Below are 20,946 nucleotides of genomic sequence, written 5' to 3'. Positions count from 1 at the left end.
TAGGCTGATCCGTCACGTGTCACGTAGTACAGTTCTTCTAGTAGCTCGCGCGCGGCGTCGTTCTAGAAACGGACCCTGCATTCTAGGGAGGGATAAGACATACGTGCGGTCAAATGTTTTACTTCACCACTTTCTTGTGTGCCTCTCGTTATTGTTATGTCAAATTATGTCAAGAGTCATGAGTCATGTCACGGCCGCGTAAGATATCTAGAGAGATACCGAACCGGTCGAGCAATCAAGCGTGATATAAGATGAAATATATACAGAGCAAAGATTGGTCATCAATGATCGATGTTCTGTATCTAAATAGAAGCACCCATTACATAATTTCACTCAATATGCAAACATGTCAGCTCATCAAATCCACCACATATATTGTCATGCAAACCATGCGTGTCATCTCATTAAGTCATGCATGTCTTTTTTCTATATCCAACATTTTTTTCATTAATCTATCAATTCAAACCAAGCCATCTCATCAATTCAATGTTTCAGTTTTTAGAAAAGTTCTTCTCTTTTTATACATTGATTATTTTGTCACACGGTCCGTAGGTCTTATTTGTTTGTATGTGAAACAAACTTAGATATTCCCCTCATTAGTTTTAGTTAATTTTAAGCATCTATGCATTTTCTTTAACACGGTTTCACAGCAATGCGTGGGCATCATCTAATTTGTAAAGAACCATTGCACGCCCGGGTAAGATGTATTAGAGAACCATTACGCGGTTGATCGAGGAATCAAGTGCGGTATATATATGGATGAAATCTAACGGAACGATCATTAGTCAACAAGACTCTTGTTTTCAGCCGTTAAAAACTTTAAACAATAAGCTCCGCTCAGCCTAATTCTGTCAACTAAGTTGAAAATTCCTCTCAGGGAAATAGAGTCTACACCAGATGTTATCTTTTTACTCCCTGCGTCTTATATTAAGTGATTCAAATTTATCCAAATATGTATGTATCTATTTCCAAAAAAGGTCTAGATACCTGTAATATTTCGTCAGTTAATATGGGATGGATGGAGTAGAAGTTTACAAGTTCCATACTTAATTAATTACTGTACGTACTATCGCATTTCTAAATATAAGATGTTCTAGTTTAATCTTAAGTCAAACTTTTTTAAGAACCAACTTTAAAGGAAAAATATACTAATATCTACCGTATCGAGTAAGTATAATATGGAAATATACTCCCTCCATCTCATATTAAGTGACTCAAATTTATTTAAAAATGGACCTGTGTGTGTGTATATACACATACATATATATACATATATACATACATACATATATGTATACATATATATATATATACATACATATATATATACATATATATATATACCCCAAATACGTCGAGATACACGTAATATTTCAGTACTTATATGGGACAAAGGGAGTACTATAATTGTGAGTAATTTAGACTTGTGTTGTTAGATTTGTTAGAGCAAGAACATCTTATATTTAATGAAGAGAGTACTAAACTTGTCGGAAGCATTTATCTAAATTAAAAGAAAACCTTGTCGGCAGCATTTGGAACCTGTTACAAGTTTACAATTTTAAGATCGAAGGATCCGACAATGACTAAGTAGGATCCAACTGGATCGAACAACGGAGTAGCGAGCAGCGGTACGTGTGTCTTTGTTCCATATGTCATCATGAGGCAGAGTCACTGACTCATTCTTCGTCGTGCGACCTGATCCGCCCAACTGGCACGGTTGCGGACAAGCTCTCTGGCTTTCCACGGTCCTGAGAGCACAGTACACGTAGATCAGCTAGCTAGCTAGCGTTCCTAGCAAATTCTACAGCGTGCCGCCGTGCATGGCCGTGTAGATATGTTAATTTAATCTATTTTCTATTCCTCCATTCCAAAATAAATATCGTATGAGATCTTGTACAAATACACGATATATTTTGGGAGGGACTAGTCAGTACTGCGACGAACTTTCGTTCCGCCCAGCCGCGCATTTGGCCCGGAACGGCCGTCGTCGATCGGGCAGTGAACGTACTCCAGCCCGTGTCAACGGTCAGCGCCCCGTGCTGTGCCCAGTGCCTGTGCCCCGTGCGTGCTGGGTATATATACACACACCTCTTAGATTGCCACCACCACCGGCCAAGGCAGTACCTAGCAAATTACACGCATCGGGAGATCACAATGGCTGGGGAGATCGCGCCGTCGGGCAGCCGGCGGAGCTGGCGCCTGACGTCGTCGGGGCGAGCGGGGTCGATCGCGCGGTCGCTGGGGACCGGCGGCTACGGCGACCCGGACGACCCGTTCCGGCGGTCGTCGGCCGCGAGCCTCGGCGACCTGGATGAGGACGAGGAGAACCTGCGGTGGGCGGCGCTGGAGAAGCTGCCCACGTACGACCGCATGCGGCGGGGCATCATCCGGAAGACGCTGGACGCGGACGGCGGCGGCGGCGGCGACGGGGTGACGAAGCGGTACGCGGGCGCCGACGAGGTTGACATCGCCAGCCTCGACGCGAAACACGGCCGCGAGCTCATGGAGCGCGTCTTCAAGGCCGCCGCGGACGACGGCGAGCGGTTTCTCCGCCGCTTCAGGGACCGCCTCGACCTGTAAGTCAAGCGCACGAACAGTACACGCGCATGTAGTACTATCTCGCCAGCCAATTAATTTCGGAAGGAAATTAACCTTCTTATTTGTCTCCGAGAAAATTAAAAGAAGAGAATCTTGAGCCCTTTGATCATGTTAATTACTGTAAATTCGGTTTTGCAGTGTGGTTTGTATATGTCGTGACTGATATGTAAATTGATGCATGCAGAGTGGGCATCGAGCTGCCGCAGATCGAGGTGCGGTACGAGCACCTGTCCGTGGAGGCGGACGTCCACGTCGGCAAGCGCGCGCTGCCTACGCTGCTCAACGCCGTCATCAACACGGTTGAGGTAGGAACATGCAAGCACAAGGACATAAAGAACCACTTGTCGTTTTACAACAAGAAGAAAAAAACCCACTTCTTACGGCCGATCGGTATCTCAATCATTCCTCTAGCTAGTTTATTTTCCTTCGCGAGGAATGCACATATGCTGACCATCCAGTGCTGCGCTCCCGGTGTCATTTTCGAAAGGAATTTTCTTCAGTCCGACGTAACTCAGCTGATTCTTCGAAAGGAATAAATTTCATACAAAACATCTCATCTAGTATGAAAGCGGTGGATCTCGCGATTCGATTCTTTCATCTAGGAGTATTGTGAATTGGAAGTCTAGACGTCCACTTATGGGCCGGCTGCGCGCGCACGAAGCAAAGCAAATGACAAAGGTCACACGTTAGTCAATCACGTTTTCCGGAAGTTTGATTCTGGTACGTACCGGCCGGTCGGTCGGTCCTTCTCCCCGGCCAGCCCTCTTCTTGCAACTCAAGTGGCCGGGGAAGTCCCGGTCAACGGACAACGACGTAAAGTCGTAAGCGGTAAAAATGCTCGAGTCGTGCTAACTACTGTACTGGCTAGCTGAGAAGAAAAATCTACTGAAAGCACACTGTCCTTCCTCGTTCGCGTGGGATTCCCGTGCTCTCGTGGTATTTGTTGCAGCTAGCTAGTGGACCATGGCTACTACACGACAGGACAGGATGATATACTGTAGTGGTGATATATAAAATACTCTGCCATCTTTATAATTTTCATTTCACTGGATGAGAAAAACTTTTTTTTTAACAATCCTGTGCACATCATCATATTTCCCCCCCTTTTTTTAGAGGCTTGTTTCCCTCTTTTTTTTAGAAAGGCTTTTTTCCCCTTTGTTGAGAAAATCAAACCAAGTACCGCATCAAATTTGACTCCAAGGCCCAAGCCACTGGTTAGACTAGTCGGCCCAGGTATGCCGGCCTGGGCTGGGACTGGGAGGAACCCTTCGTTCTCGCCTCACTCACTCCTCCACTCTCACGGTCTCACCGCACTGCCGGCTCGAGAGCCGAAGCACTGAGCAAGCCATGAGCGGTCTACTGGCCGCCTCCTCCTCCCCCGGCGTCTCCGGCAGCGGCGGCGATGCGGAGAGCTCGCCCGCCTTATCTTTGTTACCTCAACGGACCCACGTATTAGCCCACCTCGTCCCTTCGCCGCTGTATCACTGGCCGTCTTCTGTTCCGTGCGGCCTCGCATCGTTGATCCGTTCCTTCCACAGGTGAATCGCGCGAATTACACAATTCGGTTAGACGCTTTGAATGTGCAAGTGGCTAGGATTGAAGCGCCGCGATCTTGGTGCATGGTGTTGCTTGTTACCTGTATGTCTCAAATTCGGTACTCTTGATGCTTTATGACAGGGGCTGTTGAGTGGATTCGGCTCTTCGAACAAGAAGAGGATTGAGATACTCAAAGATGTCAGTGGTATTCTCAAGCCATCGAGGTAATTAATTGTTCTTGCAAAACTCGGTCGCTGAACTTTTCCATCTAACAAGTGCTAGTCTCATAAATGTCAAGATTAGCTTCTTTTTTCATAGTAGCTAAATTTCATGTTCGATCGTGCAGATAGCTACCGTAATACATACATTTCTATTTGACTAGCTAAATACCTGTGCGATTTTCATCTTTATAGGAGTAAAGATAAAGAAAATAGAGTTGTCTTTGCTACACAGATGTAATGCTTATGAGTTATGACTGAGAATAGAATAGTTTTTGTTATGCAACTGTTAATCTGTAATAGCTCCAATATGCGCCATTATAATAAAAGGTCACCAAAATAAGCGGTATAGGTCATTCACATTTTCTCTAATTAACGTTGAAATCTCTAGCCTCTCAGAGTGAACTCAGAAGCTTCTTTTAAGGTTGTTTTAATAACATAATGGATGGATGGAGTAATCATCAAAACTATGATGCTGGGTTACTTCCATACTAACTTAAATAACTGTGCATCCTTAGAGACCATAATTCCCAACTGAAACAGATCATTGAGACTCTATATGCAGTATAATAGCTGCTGATCATATCTCTGAAGCTATATCTTCTAACTCTCATCAATGCAGTTGCCTCACTCTTATTTGAAAAAGGTACAATAAGTTGTTCTGAAGTATTTGCTATTGAATTTAACTGCTTATGTCAGGATGACACTTCTTCTCGGACCTCCATCATCTGGGAAAAGCACACTAATGAGATCCCTAACTGGGAAGCCTGATTCAAAGCTCAAGGTTGTATTTTTGTTCAAGTAATTTAATCTACTTTTGATTATGTGTGCTCGTTATATGCTAAATCATCCAAGGACCGCAGGTATCTGGCAATATCACATACTGTGGTCATACGTTTTCAGAGTTCTATCCTGAGAGGACTAGTACATATGTTAGTCAGTATGATCTACACAATGGAGAGATGACAGTTAGAGAGACATTGGACTTCTCAAGACGATGTCTAGGCATTGGTGCCAGATATGATATGCTCTCAGAATTAGCAAGAAGGGAGCAAAATGCAGGCATTAAGCCTGACCCTGAGATTGATGCTTTCATGAAGGCAACTGCGGTACAAGGAAAGGAGACTAATGTTATCACGGATCTTATTCTAAAGGTGAGGGTCCATTGTTGTCTTTTGTACTAAATCCGCGCCAATTAATATGGAACGGAGGGAGTAGTACTTTTCATTATAATTAGAACACATGCATCACTTTGGTGGTGACACCCATACGAAACCTTTGCACTTTTGTTCCTGATGTAAACTGAATCTCTGCAGGTGCTTGGGCTTGATATTTGCGCTGATACTATAGTTGGGGATGACATGAAAAGAGGCATTTCCGGTGGCCAAAAGAAACGTGTAACAACTGGTATGTGCAGCCTTGCATGTCATGTACATTAACATATAACAGAAATGATTTGTCATTTTCGTCATGAAGTTTTATTTGCTCACTACATCTTAAGTCCTAATTAGTACTACCTCCATCCGTATTTAGAAGACCTCTCTTGAATAATGGTATAACCAAGGCATAGTAAAGAAAGAAAGAATAAATGTAGATTTAATTTTGAAACACTAGTACCAAGATGAAACACTAATATCAAAGCAAAAATGGCTCAATGCATGCAAAGGAATTGATGCTTAAGTGGAAACCAAGGGAGTCAATGCATATAGTTAAGAGAGAGACATGTAAGAGGAGCCTTCGATAGTTGGATTTGTGAAACAAATTTTGATGGAGATAGGCCTTCAAAACCTGGACGGAGGGAGCACAGATATAGATAATTCTATGTATGAATCTACTGCCCATATCAGCAGTTATTTGTCTCAAATAGCATGTTTGGGATTATTGTGGATTTTATTATCCCTTACTTCAGTGACAGAGTTTGTATTTTCCCCTGTGAGATCTAATTACACATGATGCAACACTGCTTTGCTCTGTTAAATTATCGATAACCGTACATTTTCTTGGAAATATTGTGCATGAAATAATTGATCACTTGCGTAATGAATCCTATATTACATTATTAACATATTAAGATTCCTAAGCTTGTGCTTTTGTTTCCTTATTACCATAGGAGAGATGCTAACTGGTCCTGCAAGAGCTTTATTCATGGATGAAATATCTACTGGGCTTGATAGCTCTAGCACATTTCAGATTGTTAAATACATCAGACAGATGGTCCATGTGATGAATTATACAGTGATGATCTCTCTCCTCCAGCCTCCGCCTGAGACCTACAATCTATTCGATGACATAATTCTGCTATCAGAAGGGTACATAGTTTACCACGGGCCACGAGAGAACATACTAGAATTCTTTGAGAGTGCTGGTTTCCAGTGTCCTGAACGGAAAGGAGTGGCCGACTTCCTTCAGGAGGTGACTTCCAGGAAAGATCAACAGCAATACTGGTGCCATGATCATGCGCATTATCGTTATGTCTCAGTCCTGGAGTTCTCCCAGCTTTTCAAGACATTCCATGCTGGACAGAAGCTCCAGAAAGAGCTTCAAATTCCTTATGTCAAATCTAAAACACATCCTGCTGCGTTGACTACCAAGAAGTATGGACTATCTAGTAGGGAGTCCCTCAAGGCAGTGCTATCAAGAGAGTGGTTGCTGATGAAGCGCAACGCCTTCCTCTACATATTCAAGTCATTTCAATTGTTTGTCCTGGCAATTATAACCATGACCGTGTTTATCAGAACAAAGATGCCCCATGAGAAATTTTCTGATACCATCAAATTTAGTGGTGTTTTGACTTCTTCTTTGATCACAATTATGTTCGGTGGACTTTCCGAGGTACAAATGACTATTAAAAAACTACCAGTATTCTACAAACAGAGAGATTACTTGTTCTTTCCAGCATGGACCTTTGGAGTTGCAAACATCATTTTGAAGCTTCCTTTTTCACTTGTGGACACATCTGTTTGGACAATCGTTACATATTATGTTATAGGTTACGCACCTGGTCCCGGAAGGTAGCTGACCTTTCTTTCAGCACTTATTAGTTTAAAAAAAATTATGAGGATAACTTGGTGTACTTTTTATTGATTTCTTTCTACTGATTTCAGGTTCTTTAGGCAGTTACTAGCATACTTTTGCACTCACCAGATGGCTGTGGCCATGTTCAGGCTGCTAGGTGCACTTTTACAAACGATGGTTGTAGCTAATACATTCGGAATGTTTGTGCTTCTCCTTGTTTTCTTGTTCGGAGGATTTGTCATCCCCAGAAGTAAGTATGTCATTGTAGAGAATACCCCTTTGTCCAATAAGTTATCTAGCCAGTTATTGTTTGTTAGACACAAAACCACTTCCTTGAAGAATGTTTTAAACTTTTTTGTTGAGGTGTTTTGTCTTATTACGTCTCAAAATTTCCAGTGTGGACTATCATAACTTCCATTTCTTACTGGGTTTCTTGATACACATTTTTTCACAGCCGACATCCAATCCTGGTGGATCTGGGGATACTGGATATCTCCCATGATGTATAGCAATAATGCTATATCAGTCAATGAATTCCTTGCCAGTAGGTGGGCTATTGTAAGTTTTTTGTCACCACTTATTTTCCTCTCTTTTGATCTATATCAGATGTAGACAAAAGCACAAAAGCATTGATCACATGACAAATATTTTTTGATAGATTTTTTTGTTATCTGAAAGCAATTAGACCTTAGTTCTAACCCCACCCTGGTATAGTTGTTTTTCGGTTTCTTTTCTTTTTGTTTTTGTTTTGCGTTTTTTCTCATTTTGACCCTTTTGGGTCTTTGTTTGTACTTGCGCTTCTTGCGCATTCTTCTTAATGAAAATGACACGCCTGTCGGCGTGTTCGAGAAAAAAAAAGAAATTAGAACATCTAATAAGTTTTATCACCTCTATTTTCTAGGATGATTATATATCTAAACATATTAGAGTCTGGAACTAATGTCTCCTTTTAATTCCAGCCAACCGCTGAAGGGAGCATTGGTTCGTCAACAGTTGGGAAGGCTTATCTCAAATCCAAAGGCTACTTTACTGGTGAATGGGGGTATTGGCTTTCCATTGGGGCCATGATAGGATTTATGATTCTTTTTAACATTCTCTACCTTTGCGCTCTTACATTTATGAGCTGTAAGCACATATCCTTGTCCTGTTTATAACCAGGGTTTTCCTGGTATTTTCACTTGTTTGATGCCTAGGCGAAGCACTTATACTATTTTCCATACAGCTGCTGGCAGTTCAAGTACTGTGGTTTCTGATGAGACCACTGAAAATGAGTTGAAAACAGGGTCAACGAATCAAGAACAGATGTCGCAGGTTACCCATGGTAAGATTAGCAGCAGATCCACCTCATGCGTCATCTTCAGTCGATATTGGTTATCAAATCTCCACTTTTAGCAAACTTTCAATGTATTACCAGTATTTTTTTTTCCAATAAGGCCCCATTTGGATGGGTTTTCTACTGTGTATGTTTGGTGAAAAGGGTACATCAGAGGATCCTACAGTCCCGATGGGCCATAAATTGTGTTATGAAAGATCCATCAGGCATATTAGCATATATATACAGCTCACCATATCATATTTATCAATTTATATATCATTGTATCATGGAGCACTGGAGCACAAAGTTTTCTTTCTTCTACTACTTTTAGTCTTTTTATGTATGTAGCATCTCATAATTTATCCTATGGTCTCATCATTATGTTAGGTACGGATGCAGCAGCAAACAGGAGAACTCAGACAGGAATGGTGTTGCCATTCCAACCTTTTTCACTTTCTTTCAACCACATGAACTACTATGTAGACATGCCTGCTGTAAGTTGATATTCTAAAAAACATATCCCAATTTCTTTTGACATCGCCAGATCATGGGACTTGATAAGACATGTCATAGCTGGAGTAAAATTAGTTTGCCTCGGTTGCTCTTAGTTTGCATCTTTAAGTTAAAATAAAGGATATCTGCATCTTTTCTAGCCTGTATTTGCGAACTAAGCTAGTAAATCCTATTGCTTTACCAAGGGATGTAGTCCAGAAATGAAATTGAAATGTAAAACATTGCTTTGTAGGAAATGAAGGCACAAGGATTCACAGAAAACCGCCTCCAGCTACTATCTGATATTTGTGGTGCATTCAAACCTGGTGTTCTGACCGCGTTAGTTGGTGTCAGTGGAGCTGGAAAGACCACTCTAATGGATGTACTGGCAGGAAGAAAGACAAGTGGGACAATCGAGGGAGACATCAGGCTTTCTGGCTACCCTAAAAAACAAGAAACTTTTGCCCGTATAAGTGGTTACTGCGAACAAACTGATATCCATTCGCCAAATGTTACTGTGTACGAGTCTCTTGTTTATTCTGCTTGGCTCCGCCTTTCGTCAGAAGTTGACGAGAACACAAGAAAGGTATGTGCTCTATTGCATAGTTTCTGGGTTCCATGTGCATGAACTCTTGATGATGCTGGAGGAAATAACCACACTAATTGTAGTTTTGTGTATGTCTCTGTGGTTTTGTCTGTTAAGCGTAAGTGACACTGCACTTGTTGATCCAGATTTATTTTTTTAATGTGCTGAATGAAGGAAAAGAAGAACACTTATATTTTTCCTTTAAAGAAGAGTTACGTTTCTGACTTATATTTGAAACTCACATATTGAACACAGAGCTCAGTTTACTAATACATCCTTTAAAGGTTGTGTAAGGTGAGATGATCATGATGCTGGAATGGTTTGATTCATTTGATATTTCCACATGTTGATAAACTGTGTGGTCTGTATTACGAGTAGCACCTCATGAGATCATATTGCTCTACATGTATATACATCAAATATAGATATTACTTTATCGCAGTGTTATAGTTTCATTTTTTTGGTTTTATTCGAGTTTGTATCGTCCCATTTCTACAGATCATATTGCTCAAATACATGATGCTAACAAAAAGATGCTCATTTCATATCATGGGAGATGAAAGAACTAATTGTTTCTGACAAAATTAATTTTACTGTAGGTATTTGTGGAGCAAGTGATGTCACTAGTCGAGCTTGATGTATTGCGTGATGCTCTCGTTGGTCTACCTGGCGTTAGTGGGTTGTCAACTGAACAAAGGAAAAGGCTGACAATTGCTGTCGAGCTAGTTGCAAATCCTTCAATCATCTTCATGGATGAGCCAACTTCTGGCCTTGATGCTAGAGCTGCAGCTATCGTTATGCGTACCGTGAGAAACACAGTTAACACAGGACGAACTGTGGTTTGCACAATCCATCAACCGAGTATTGATATCTTCGAGTCTTTTGATGAGGTCCTTGCAGCTATGTTCATGCTATATATGCTTGTGCTGTCTTCTGCTCTTATTGCTGCAAGTCTATACTGAAAAGGTTCTGTTTTTCAGCTTCTATTGATGAAGAGGGGAGGACGGGTTACATATGCTGGCAAGCTTGGTCGCTATTCTAACATACTAGTTGAATACTTTGAGGTGAATTATCTGTGTAGTTTGTTTGTGATAACCAGGTTCTAATATGTTAAATACCAGTCTAAACTCAATTATCACCCAACTTATGCGGGCCCATGCAACTCTTCACATATATGAAAATAAATTTTGAAACTAGTTGCCACTACACGTTGTACTCTCTCCCTCTCTCTATTTTTCCTTTTCTTGAGTTCCAAAAATTGTGAAATAAATCATGGATGTAAGTCAAGCTATATCGTATGCACATGCAAAAATAGGGGTATTGTGACAGACAAAAAAGACGAGAAAGATGAATCGTAACTGAGTTATACAGCCATAAATTTGTGTTTTTTTGTACAGGTTACAAGAAGTATTATTTTTTTATGAATTTTTGCAAGTGCACATGGTATTGCAGGACTTGCATCTACGAATTATGTCTCATTTTTTCAGAACTTGGAAAGTAGGTTTTTAATAATAGGGTGTAGTGGCATCTAGTTTCTGAATAACATGGTGTAGTGCAGTTGATTCTTGATCATTGCTGTAACATTCATTTAGCACTTCAGGAGTTAGATCTGAGATATAATTATTTGTCATTGGTGAAGATATATAATGTGACATATGCAACGAAGAGGACCTTATTTAATTTGCGACAATAAAGGCTACTTCTAATTTATAGTATTTTCCTGCAGGCAGTTCCAGGTGTTCCAAAAATAGCAGAAGGATACAACCCAGCTACGTGGATGCTTGAAGTTAGCTCTCCTCTAGCTGAGGCGCGCCTGAATGTAGACTTTGCTGAAATTTATGCCAATTCTGCGCTTTACCGGTAATTTATAGTATTGTCTATGTTGTGCTGCTAACAGTTTCTTTGGGCATTTGTTTCTTCCTTTGATGCCATTTAAACTGTGAACTCTTTTAATATTCAAACAAATAAAACAGCAAATTTCCCTTTTTATGCTCTTACATTTTTTTCATGAATATGTTCAGGAGCAATCAAGAACTTATTAAGGAGTTGAGCATTCAACCACCAGGCAGCCAGGATATCTCATTTCCTACCAAGTATTCTCAGAATATCCTAAATCAGTGCATGGCAAATGCTTGGAAGCAATTCAGATCTTATTGGAAGAATCCACCCTATAACGCTATGCGTTATCTTATGACGGTTCTCTATGCTCTTGTGTTTGGTACAGTCTTTTGGCGAAAGGGAAAGAATATGTATGATCCTACTCCGTATTCCAATTTATCCTCAAATTCCATTCATTTACCTAGTTCTAATGGAAATAAATTTGTGGAATGATGTTAGACCAATGACCCGGAATGCTAATGCATCTTGATTGATCTGTTGATTTTTTATTTATTTTTTGCAGAGAGTCCGAGCAGGACCTGTACAGTCTACTTGGAGCCATCTATGCTGCTGTTTTCTTCCTTGGGGCTTCTACTTCATTCTCAATTCTGCCAGTTGTGTCTATTGAGAGGACAGTGTTCTACCGTGAAAAGGCAGCTGGGATGTACTCTCCACTGTCTTACGCGGTTGCGCAGGTATTTTCTTTTAACTTAGTCACTTATTAACTGATATACTATCATATGTACATACTTTAATCTTGTTCCAAACAGAAGTACTTAACATCCAAGATAAGAACAGCGGTACAAAATGTTAAACTACAGCGTCGTTTTTTTATTGAACAAACAGTTTTCAGTTATTAATAGAGAGAGCAAGGAAAACAAATGATTTGATACTGTTCTGTAGAAAACTAGAAATTCGATTAACTGACATGTGTAAGCCATGGTTCATCAGGGAGAGGAGGGGGGGGTCTACGAACTTACCAAAGTATAATTGAGCAAATCTATTTAGTTTCATACACTGGTTATCTTTTAGTACATCTGTAGCATGCATTTTCATTATTCTTATGCTACAGATAGTATTTTTCAAATATATATATGTGCTCAAAACTTCTCTCCTGAAACTGAGTGATGTTTACAGGCACTGGTCGAGTTCGTGTACAGTGCAGCTCAGGGTATTCTTTATACTGTCCTCTTCTACGGCATGGTTGGCTTTGAGTGGAAGGCAGACAAGTTCTTCTACTTCATGTTCTTTCTTGTTGCATGCTTTACCTACTTCACATTGTATAGCATGATGCTTATTGCATGCACTCCCTCCCAAATTCTTGGGAGCGTTCTTGTTGCATTCTCCCTAACTCAGTGGAACATTTTCGCCGGCTTCCTCATATCACGACCGGTAGGCACTCTGTTCTAAAAACCTAGAGCCCTGGTGCTGCAGCACTTCCTCTTGGAACTAATCAGGTTCCAAGCTTGTGATACAACATCTAAAATATATTCTCTCTTGCAGATGATACCTGTTTGGTGGAGGTGGTTCTACTGGGCTGACCCGGTTTCCTGGACCATCTATGGTGTCATTGCGTCGCAGTTTGGCGACGACAACAGGAAGGTGATAGCCCCTGGCCTGCGTGATGGCGTGGTGGTGAAGGATTTCTTGAATGATAAGCTGGGTTACAAGCATGACTTCCTCGGCTACCTTGTGCTCGGGCATTTTGGCTACATCCTCCTCTTCTTCTTCCTCTTTGCATACGGCATCACGAAGTTGAACTTCCAGAGACGGTAGGAGGGTGACTAGTCGGATGTGAATCCAAAATCACCTTATGTTCAGTCAATTTTCTTGTGTGAAGCAAATGCAGCAGACTACTGTATACTATGCTGCATTGCTGAAGAGATGTAGTGGACTCATGAGAGCAGCTTGTATCATATTGCAGATATAAAATGTAATTTCTCATTTTATTTAATCATGATGTAATTTTTTCTTACTAGTTCACACTTTATTTATTTAGTGTTTCTTTACGCACTTTTGTGTGACCACTAACAAGAGTAGGGACATTACGAATTTACAAGGATTTGTTTGGTGCACTTAGCATGACTGCATAAGACTAGGCTTCTTCCAGGAAATCTCCAAGAGGGAGTGCGGAATTCATGATTCACGAAATAAGATGGTTGTTTACTTGTTTAGATGCAGTGTGGTGTCATCAGCTCTGGGCCTCTGGTATTTGGTTTGGATAACTGTGTTTTGTTTGGCTATCTTAACAAAATGTGACTTGTCTGTGCTTTGGACTGACGCGGCAACGTTACTTCTTTCTTCCTGAAAGTTTATATGGTTGACGTGCTAGCATGGAGCAGGAGGAGCATTGAAGGGCTATGTCTCCTTGCTGCATGGGCGCACATGCCGGTCGACCTAGATTGTCTACTGCTTGTCTAGAGCCTGCGTTCCAGCCTTCCAGGGATACTGGCTGTGGACTGTGGTGAGATCAGCGACTTAATCCAATAATGCCAAGGCCTTTGGTGCTTGTTTCGGTGGTGCCTACTACAAGCCTAAAATCCCGTTCTCATAGTGGAAAGTTAGGGCACGTTGCAAAAAAGAAAACATGGTGTCGAAAGAATGACAAATGACATGTGATGGGCGTACTCGTTGGCTATGAGTGTGACGAAGTTTGGCAGATACCTTTTAGATATTGGCGGTGATCTATTTGGTCTATGTATCGATTGATGCACACGGTCTTAAATTTTGATAGCTAACTTGCAATAAAATGTTTAGTTCTAAAAAAAATGGCATGACATAAGTAAATAAGTTTGGCAAGGAAGTAAACATCAGCCTAACAAACTCAAAAGTTGCATTAACTCAAGAGTTGTATAGTACTTGTATATCATGACAGCAAACCGTTGTGCTTACTAGCTAGGATCAAAAGTGGCATGGAGCAAGGACATAAACACACTTACTTACTTATTTATTTATTTATTTATTTATTTTGCGGGTAACATAAACAGCCTTATAGGTGGATCCGGACTCGCAAGAGAAGTTATAGTGCATCAAACCTTGTAATCCTATGGTAATATCAACTTAGTGCAGCACTGCAAAAAGTTACCAATAAATCCAAAATGTTTCGGTACCATATATATTGACTCAATATGTATCTATCATGCCATAGAATTTGAAATTCAAGTTTAGTCAACAAAATTGAGTTTAAAAAGGACAAATATTTGATATGAGTAGTATCCTAGGGAGAGAAAAATAGATGAAGATATTGTACATTTTTATCAGATCAAGCATAAAGTTGACTCAATTAAATAGAAGAAGAGATGATACAAAGACACAAAAAGCGTTCAGGATGATGTAAGATATTGTGTGGGCACCATACATTGATTCTCTTCGTTGATGCGTATTTTATTTTGTTAGGACAAGCACTTCAGCCAACATTTACTCTATTAGTATAATTTATATGACATAAAAATGATTTAATTATGTTCTTATTAAATGTATTTTTGCTTATGATTTTGTGTCACATAAATCATATATCAATGGGAGTTGGTCAAATTCTTATGCTAATCCTAACGAACAAAATACACCTTAAATTTCAGGATGGAGGGAGTACTTAAGGGCCGTTGCAGCGGAATTATGAGCAAGAAAACAACTAGATACATACTAGAGGTGTGAAAATAGTTCTATATATAATTGATCTAACTTGTGAAATAAATACGACCATGTTTATTCTGCACCGAAATAAAAATTTGGCACAGATTGGGTAGTGGTGTTGTGTGTCATTCAAAGGCACAAAGTTTGCTGCTCCTACTCTTTTTTATCAAGTGATGAAGTGCTCACATGTTATGTACAATCACATGCACAAAATTCAGGACCACAATGAGTAGCCCAAGGACATAGGAAATTATGATAGTTGTACACTTGTACAGTTGTGCTCCATATATGCGTAGCAAATGCACTTGCAACGGTGGGTTGGTAGGACCTCGTTGTGGGTTATTAGAGGAGTACTACCTCCGATCCATAATAAGTGTCTCAAGTTTAGTATAATTTTGTACCGAGTTAATACAAAATTTGAAACACTTATTATGAATTGGAGGGAGTAGTATCGATTCAAACCCATTGTTGATGGGACTAAAGAATATACTGTAATAAAGAATCTTATAAATAAACCGGAGACTTTTGTATATTTTAAAACAAGAGTGAGCTGGGGACTGTTTCTGTACTATTCAGTACTCATAATAGATTTCGAATAAGGTCTATGATGTCAATATTTATTAATTAAGATATTAGTGTCAGATTGTACAATCAAATTTTGCTGCATATGTGTAAAAAGTAGAGTTTGACACAAAGTTCCGCTCCGAGTGCTCACTCGCATTTCTTTCCTTTTGCTGAAACGAATCCAATCGCAGAGGAAAAGCCACTTTATCCCCACGAGGCCACGAATCCACGGTTGTCTCGTAACCGCTGTCACAGTCGCAGCCGCGGCCTCTTCAGACATTTACCAGGAGAATGGGTACAAATATCTTCCCCAAATCAAGAAACCACATTACTTTCCTCCTCGGGCACCAGGGTTCAGGTCCTTCAGGAAGACGAGGAAGCCAATGAGGTTTCGTGTTGTTCATACAGCAGCTCGCTTCGTCGCTCCCTTGAGCTTTGACTTCTGATCGAGCCGCTGGTAAGCGCCGGATATTCCTAATCTTTTCTGTAGACAAGCAAGTTGATTAGCTTGTTTGGACAATCGAGTGATGGCGCCTTCCTCTTTGCAGTCGCAGATTTGCTGCGCCGCCATTTCGTCCTGTGTGAGCATATCGTCGAATGGCTGGTAGGCGGTCACCGCAGGACGAGCGCAGCTCATTTTGTAGGACAAGAGAAATCGATGGACCTCAGGACCTGTTAGCAATCCATCACTGAGTTGTGTTATCAGAAACCAAGAAACAGAACGGATTTTCTGCCCCTTAATTTCCCTTTGTTGATGGAGAATGGTCGTTTAGATCGAGAATACAGTATTCACTTTAGCTTCTAGAGCTCCAGAGGCCACTGTGCTTTCTTGGTTAGTGGAGATGAGTTCTTCTCACCTTGCTGCCCTGCTTCTCTGTGTCTGCATCTTTGCTGGAGGAGGCATAGCAGATAGCCAGAGTGGCACCAATGGCCTCTCAAGACCGACTGAGGTGCGCATCGGTGCGCTGTTCACATTTGATTCGGTTATCGGGAGGGCAGTGAAGCCAGCTATCGAGCTCGCAATTGCAGATGTCAATGCTGATCCAAGTGTACTTTCTGGGACAAGATTGAGTGTTCTTATGCAGGACACTAATTGCAGTGGCTTTGTTGGAACCATCGAAGGTTTACACTTCTTCTTTTTCATCTTTTTTGTATTTTCAATAAAGTTGTCTTGATTCTATATCACCAAAGAATGATATGCCAGTTAGTTAAGTGAGAATCATATTGATATTAGAAAATTTCATTTTTATCTGTTTGCCAAGAAAGAGTTATTTGTTTTGGCTTCCTTTCAGAAAAAAAGGTGTTTTTGGTTTGTATGTTTTGCATACTTTTTAATTCATTCTTGGTAGCTTTTATCAATCAAAAAAAAAATCTCTAACACCATCAAATTCAGATTTTAATTTGGGTTGGAAAGTACCAAGCCATCATAAGGTAGCTCCACTTCCATGATATCATGGCTATTGGCTAGTGTGCAAATGTCTTACTGAATTTTGGTACTAGTGTAAATCATCCATGATCCATACAAAGTTGAAGTGGACTGCCTTTTTTAAATTATAATTTTGTAGGGAACCTCAATTTGTTTAGCTTTGTTAAATTATGAGCTACCATATGATGTATTTATCTCTCACTGAAATCTTGTTGGTTTGACAATACTGCTACCTCTGCAGCATTGCAGCTTCTGGCCAAGGATGTCATTGCTGTATTAGGTCCACAATCATCAACAATTGCTCATGTCATTTCTCATGCTGTTAACGAACTCCATGTCCCACTTATCTCTTTCGCAGCCTCCGATCCTACCCTTTCTTCCCTTGAATACCCTTACTTTGTGAGGACTACGCTAAGTGATTACTACCAAATGGCTGCTGTAGCTAGCATCATCAGTCAGTACCAATGGAGAGAAGTCATCGCCATCTATGTTGATGATGACTATGGTAGAGGTGGCATCACAGCATTAGGTGATGCCCTTGCAAAAAGGAAGTCCAAGATAGCCTACAAAGCAAAGTTGCCACCTGGTGCTGGAAGAAGTACAATCCAGGATATCTTGATGCGGGTGAATGAAATGGAGTCTCGTGTATATGTTGTCCATGTGAACCCTGACTCTGGCCTTGCAGTCTTCTCAGCTGCAAAATCTTTGGGGATGATGAGTAATGGCTATGTGTGGATAGCAACAGACTGGCTTTCTGCAGTGATAGATTCATCTAGGCATGATAATCCTGACGCGATGGAACATACTCAGGGTGTTATTATGCTTCAGCAACATGTTGCTGACTCTGACATTCAGCATTCCTTGCTGCGGAAACTGAACAATCAGACTAGGGAAGGAAACCGTTCTAGCGTGAGTTCTTACACTGTGCATGCTTATGACTCTGTATGGTTAGTTGCCCGTGCCATTGAGCAGTTCCTGAGTGAAGGGAATGCAGTATCTTTTTCTGCGAACCAAAATTTGCAACCTGTAAAAAGAAGTAGCCTTCAGTTAGATTCTCTCCGGCGTTTCAACAATGGAGATAAATTACTGGAGAAAGTGTGGCGTGCGAATTTCACAGGAGTTTCTGGCCAAGTACAATTTACATTGGACAGGAATTTGATCCATCCAGCTTATGATATCCTGAATATTGGTGGTACAGGTTTTCGAACCATTGGGTATTGGTCAAACTTTTCTGGTCTATCAGTTGTTGCTCCAGAAAACTTGCATTCAGCACCACCGAACTCTTCAACCAACAATATACAGCTCCGTAGTGTTATCTGGCCTGGTCAGACTGCTGAGAAACCCCGTGGTTGGGCATTTCCATATCATGGGAAGCCTCTAAGGATTGGAGTCCCTCTTCGTACAAGTTACAAGGAGTTTGTGATGCAAGACAATGGACCTGATGGGGTAAAGGGGTTTTCAGTTGATGTTTTCAAATCTGCAGTAAGCTTATTGCCTTACCCCGTGGCATTCAATTTTGTTTTATTTGGAGATGGTTTGAAGAATCCGAGCTACAGTGACCTTGTTCAAAAGGTTTCGGAAAATGTGAGTAAAATTCCCATGCCGTTGAGTCTGATTTTTTTTAGAGTTATTATACTGAATTTAATTCATTATGGTTTTTTTGTACCACTCAGTACTTTGATGCTGCCATAGGGGACATTACTATTGTGACGAATAGAACAAGACTTGTTGATTTTACCCAGCCGTATACAGAATCAGGTCTCATTATTGTAGCCCCTGCAAGGGAGATTGAATCAAATGCTTGGGCCTTTCTGAAACCATTCACGTTTCAAATGTGGTGTGTTCTAGGTTTGCTCTTCCTCTTTGTGGGTGCAGTTGTTTGGATACTTGAGCACCGCACTAACACTGAATTTCGTGGAACCCCAAGGCAACAAATTATGACAGTATGCTGGTCAGTATCTGTATTGCATAATGCACATGTTTCATTTCTTTTCTTGTAAGTTTAAGAGCTATTTTTTTTAATTCATTCATGGAGTTTCTTCATATTTTCAGGTTTAGTTTTTCTACCATGTTTTTCGCACACAGTAAGTATTTACATCAAAACTTGTCAAAGTTTTAAAGGATATCCTAGTCCACTCTAATATCCTCCTTTTTCATTACTTTACACAGGAGAGAACACTTCTAGCGCACTTGGTAGATTTGTGCTCCTTGTGTGGCTCTTTGTTGTGCTCATTGTTAACTCGAGCTACACGGCAAGCTTGACATCACTTCTCACAGTACAGGAGCTAACATCAGGGGTTAAAGGTCTTGATAGCTTGATCTCTAGTTCAAGTCCAATTGGCTATCAAGTTGGATCTTTTGCCAGAAACTATCTTGTAGATGAACTCAATATCGCTGACTCCCGTTTGGTGCCACTAAACAGCCCTTCTGATTATGCAAGAGCTCTAGAGCTAGGGTCAGGAAATGGTGGCGTTGCTGCTATAATCGATGAACTACCATATGTTGAGATCTTCTTGTCAAAATACTGCAAATTCAAGACAGTTGGTCAGGTTTTCACAAAAGGCGGATGGGGATTTGTAAGTGAATTAATTATGATAAAATAACTCATGTTTGTTTCTCCTAAATACTTATGGTTGAACTATATTCTGCTGCAGGCCTTTCCAAGAGATTCCCCTCTTGCGGAGGACTTGTCGACGGCAATCCTTGCACTATCAGAGAATGGCAACCTCCAAAGGATCCACGATGAATGGTTAAGTGGGGAAGGATGCAGCACAGATGATATTGAGATTGCCTCAAACTCCTTGAGCCTTTCTAGCTTCTGGGGCCTCTTTGTCATCTGTGGTCTTACATGTGCCATTGCTCTCTTAATTTTCTTCTGGCGAATATTTTTTCAGTACAGCAGGTATAATGACCAGGTTGAGCTTGGACCAGAGATTGTAAGACGGACAGCAAGGTTAACTAGCATAAAATCATTAATCTCTTTTGTTGATAAGAGGGAAGAGGAGGTGAAGAATGCTCTCAAGAAAAAGCCTAATGGCTCTCAGCAGACAAGAATTGGCAGTACAGAAGAACAATCTACATCACCACTATAAATCTTCATGGCCACATGACTAACATTGTCAGCAAAATGTGTGGTCCTGCAGTTGAAATGGCTGTTTCAGAATCCGGTTCGTTCTGACTGCAAAAACCTGGCAGCCGCCAAAGCAGCTTCAGGATATTTTCTCTGAAACATGAGACCAGCTTCCTATTCATGCCCAGCAACAACAATTCTGAATCTCCTTCAACACCGATTTGTGGGGAGAAGTAGCATTCGGTTGCAGCCACAACTTGTATGGTTTTGCCTTTTTGTTTCGAAGTAACCTCTCACTGTCTCACAAGTTCCTTGTAGCTAGAATCTGAATCATCTTCCAAATAAGTTTGAGTTTGAATCCTTGTTTGGTGTGGTATGTGACTGCATTGTGCTGAAGAAGCAGCATATCCATCTCTTTCACCTGACTAGGCAATTGCAAACCGTTTCTGCAGACTCACATTCACAGCAAGCTTAATTAACATTCTCTTTAATTGAAGCAATCCGACAAATATTTTCTCTCAGATTATACTCTGGGGCTGTTTGGGAGAGTGGTATTCCTCGGTCCAAACATTTACCGAGAAATTCCAATCTCTCAAACAGGATGCATTTTTCATG

General features: G+C 40.8%; 2 protein-coding genes across 4 annotated transcripts; both read left to right on the top strand.

Moving 5' to 3' along the window:
* The first annotated feature begins 2,101 nt into the window (after nucleotides 1-2,101).
* On the top strand, nucleotides 2,102-13,713 carry LOC100844959 (ABC transporter G family member 43). Its single transcript, XM_003562964.4, has 20 exons — nucleotides 2,102-2,576; nucleotides 2,783-2,903; nucleotides 4,276-4,358; nucleotides 5,052-5,136; nucleotides 5,216-5,506; nucleotides 5,669-5,759; nucleotides 6,463-7,363; nucleotides 7,457-7,617; nucleotides 7,822-7,925; nucleotides 8,327-8,492; nucleotides 8,590-8,688; nucleotides 9,070-9,176; nucleotides 9,428-9,760; nucleotides 10,360-10,650; nucleotides 10,741-10,824; nucleotides 11,487-11,620; nucleotides 11,782-12,009; nucleotides 12,162-12,333; nucleotides 12,776-13,030; nucleotides 13,142-13,713. The coding sequence occupies exons 1-20, from the start codon at nucleotides 2,155-2,157 to the stop codon at nucleotides 13,412-13,414; spliced, it is 4,401 nt and encodes a 1,466-aa protein (XP_003563012.1). The 5' UTR covers nucleotides 2,102-2,154; the 3' UTR covers nucleotides 13,415-13,713.
* Nucleotides 13,714-16,027: 2,314 nt separating this feature from the next.
* Nucleotides 16,028-20,736, top strand: LOC100844652 (glutamate receptor 3.4). 3 transcript variants are annotated; one of them, XR_001405461.2, is made up of 8 exons: nucleotides 16,028-16,292; nucleotides 16,384-16,957; nucleotides 17,503-18,845; nucleotides 18,935-19,212; nucleotides 19,314-19,345; nucleotides 19,431-19,565; nucleotides 19,684-19,837; nucleotides 19,916-20,059. XR_001405461.2 is itself a non-coding variant. In XM_010239332.3 (8 exons), the coding sequence occupies exons 2-8, from the start codon at nucleotides 16,678-16,680 to the stop codon at nucleotides 20,351-20,353; spliced, it is 2,688 nt and encodes an 895-aa protein (XP_010237634.1). In that variant the 5' UTR covers nucleotides 16,031-16,292; nucleotides 16,384-16,677; the 3' UTR covers nucleotides 20,354-20,736. The 3 variants fall into 3 exon arrangements, 2 of the variants coding, with proteins under 2 accessions (XP_010237634.1, XP_003563011.1); XM_010239332.3 differs by having other exon boundaries at nucleotides 16,031-16,292; nucleotides 18,935-19,019; nucleotides 19,110-19,212; nucleotides 19,431-19,837; nucleotides 19,916-20,736; XM_003562963.4 differs by having other exon boundaries at nucleotides 16,032-16,292; nucleotides 19,431-19,837; nucleotides 19,916-20,736.
* Nucleotides 20,737-20,946: the final 210 nt, after the last annotated feature.

This window comes from Brachypodium distachyon, chromosome 1, assembly GCF_000005505.3.
Source record: "Brachypodium distachyon strain Bd21 chromosome 1, Brachypodium_distachyon_v3.0, whole genome shotgun sequence".
NCBI lineage: Eukaryota > Viridiplantae > Streptophyta > Magnoliopsida > Poales > Poaceae > Brachypodium > Brachypodium distachyon.
The sequence above is the reverse complement of the archived record's forward strand: the minus strand, read 5'-3'. Positions and strand labels throughout refer to the sequence as shown.

Bases quoted from the DNA above. Each gene is read 5' to 3' on its own strand.
- LOC100844652 (XM_003562963.4), top strand. From the start codon at position 16,678: ATGAGTTCTTCTCACCTTGCTGCCCTGCTTCTCTGTGTCTGCATCTTT. The intron at 18,846-18,934 runs GTGAGTAAAATT...TGTACCACTCAG, and splicing joins TTCAAAAGGTTTCGGAAAAT to TACTTTGATGCTGCCATAGG. The intron at 19,213-19,313 runs GTCAGTATCTGT...TCATATTTTCAG, and splicing joins CAAATTATGACAGTATGCTG to GTTTAGTTTTTCTACCATGT.
- LOC100844959 (XM_003562964.4), top strand. From the start codon at position 2,155: ATGGCTGGGGAGATCGCGCCGTCGGGCAGCCGGCGGAGCTGGCGCCTG. The intron at 4,359-5,051 runs GTAATTAATTGT...TGCTTATGTCAG, and splicing joins GGTATTCTCAAGCCATCGAG to GATGACACTTCTTCTCGGAC. The intron at 7,926-8,326 runs GTAAGTTTTTTG...TTTTAATTCCAG, and splicing joins TTGCCAGTAGGTGGGCTATT to CCAACCGCTGAAGGGAGCAT.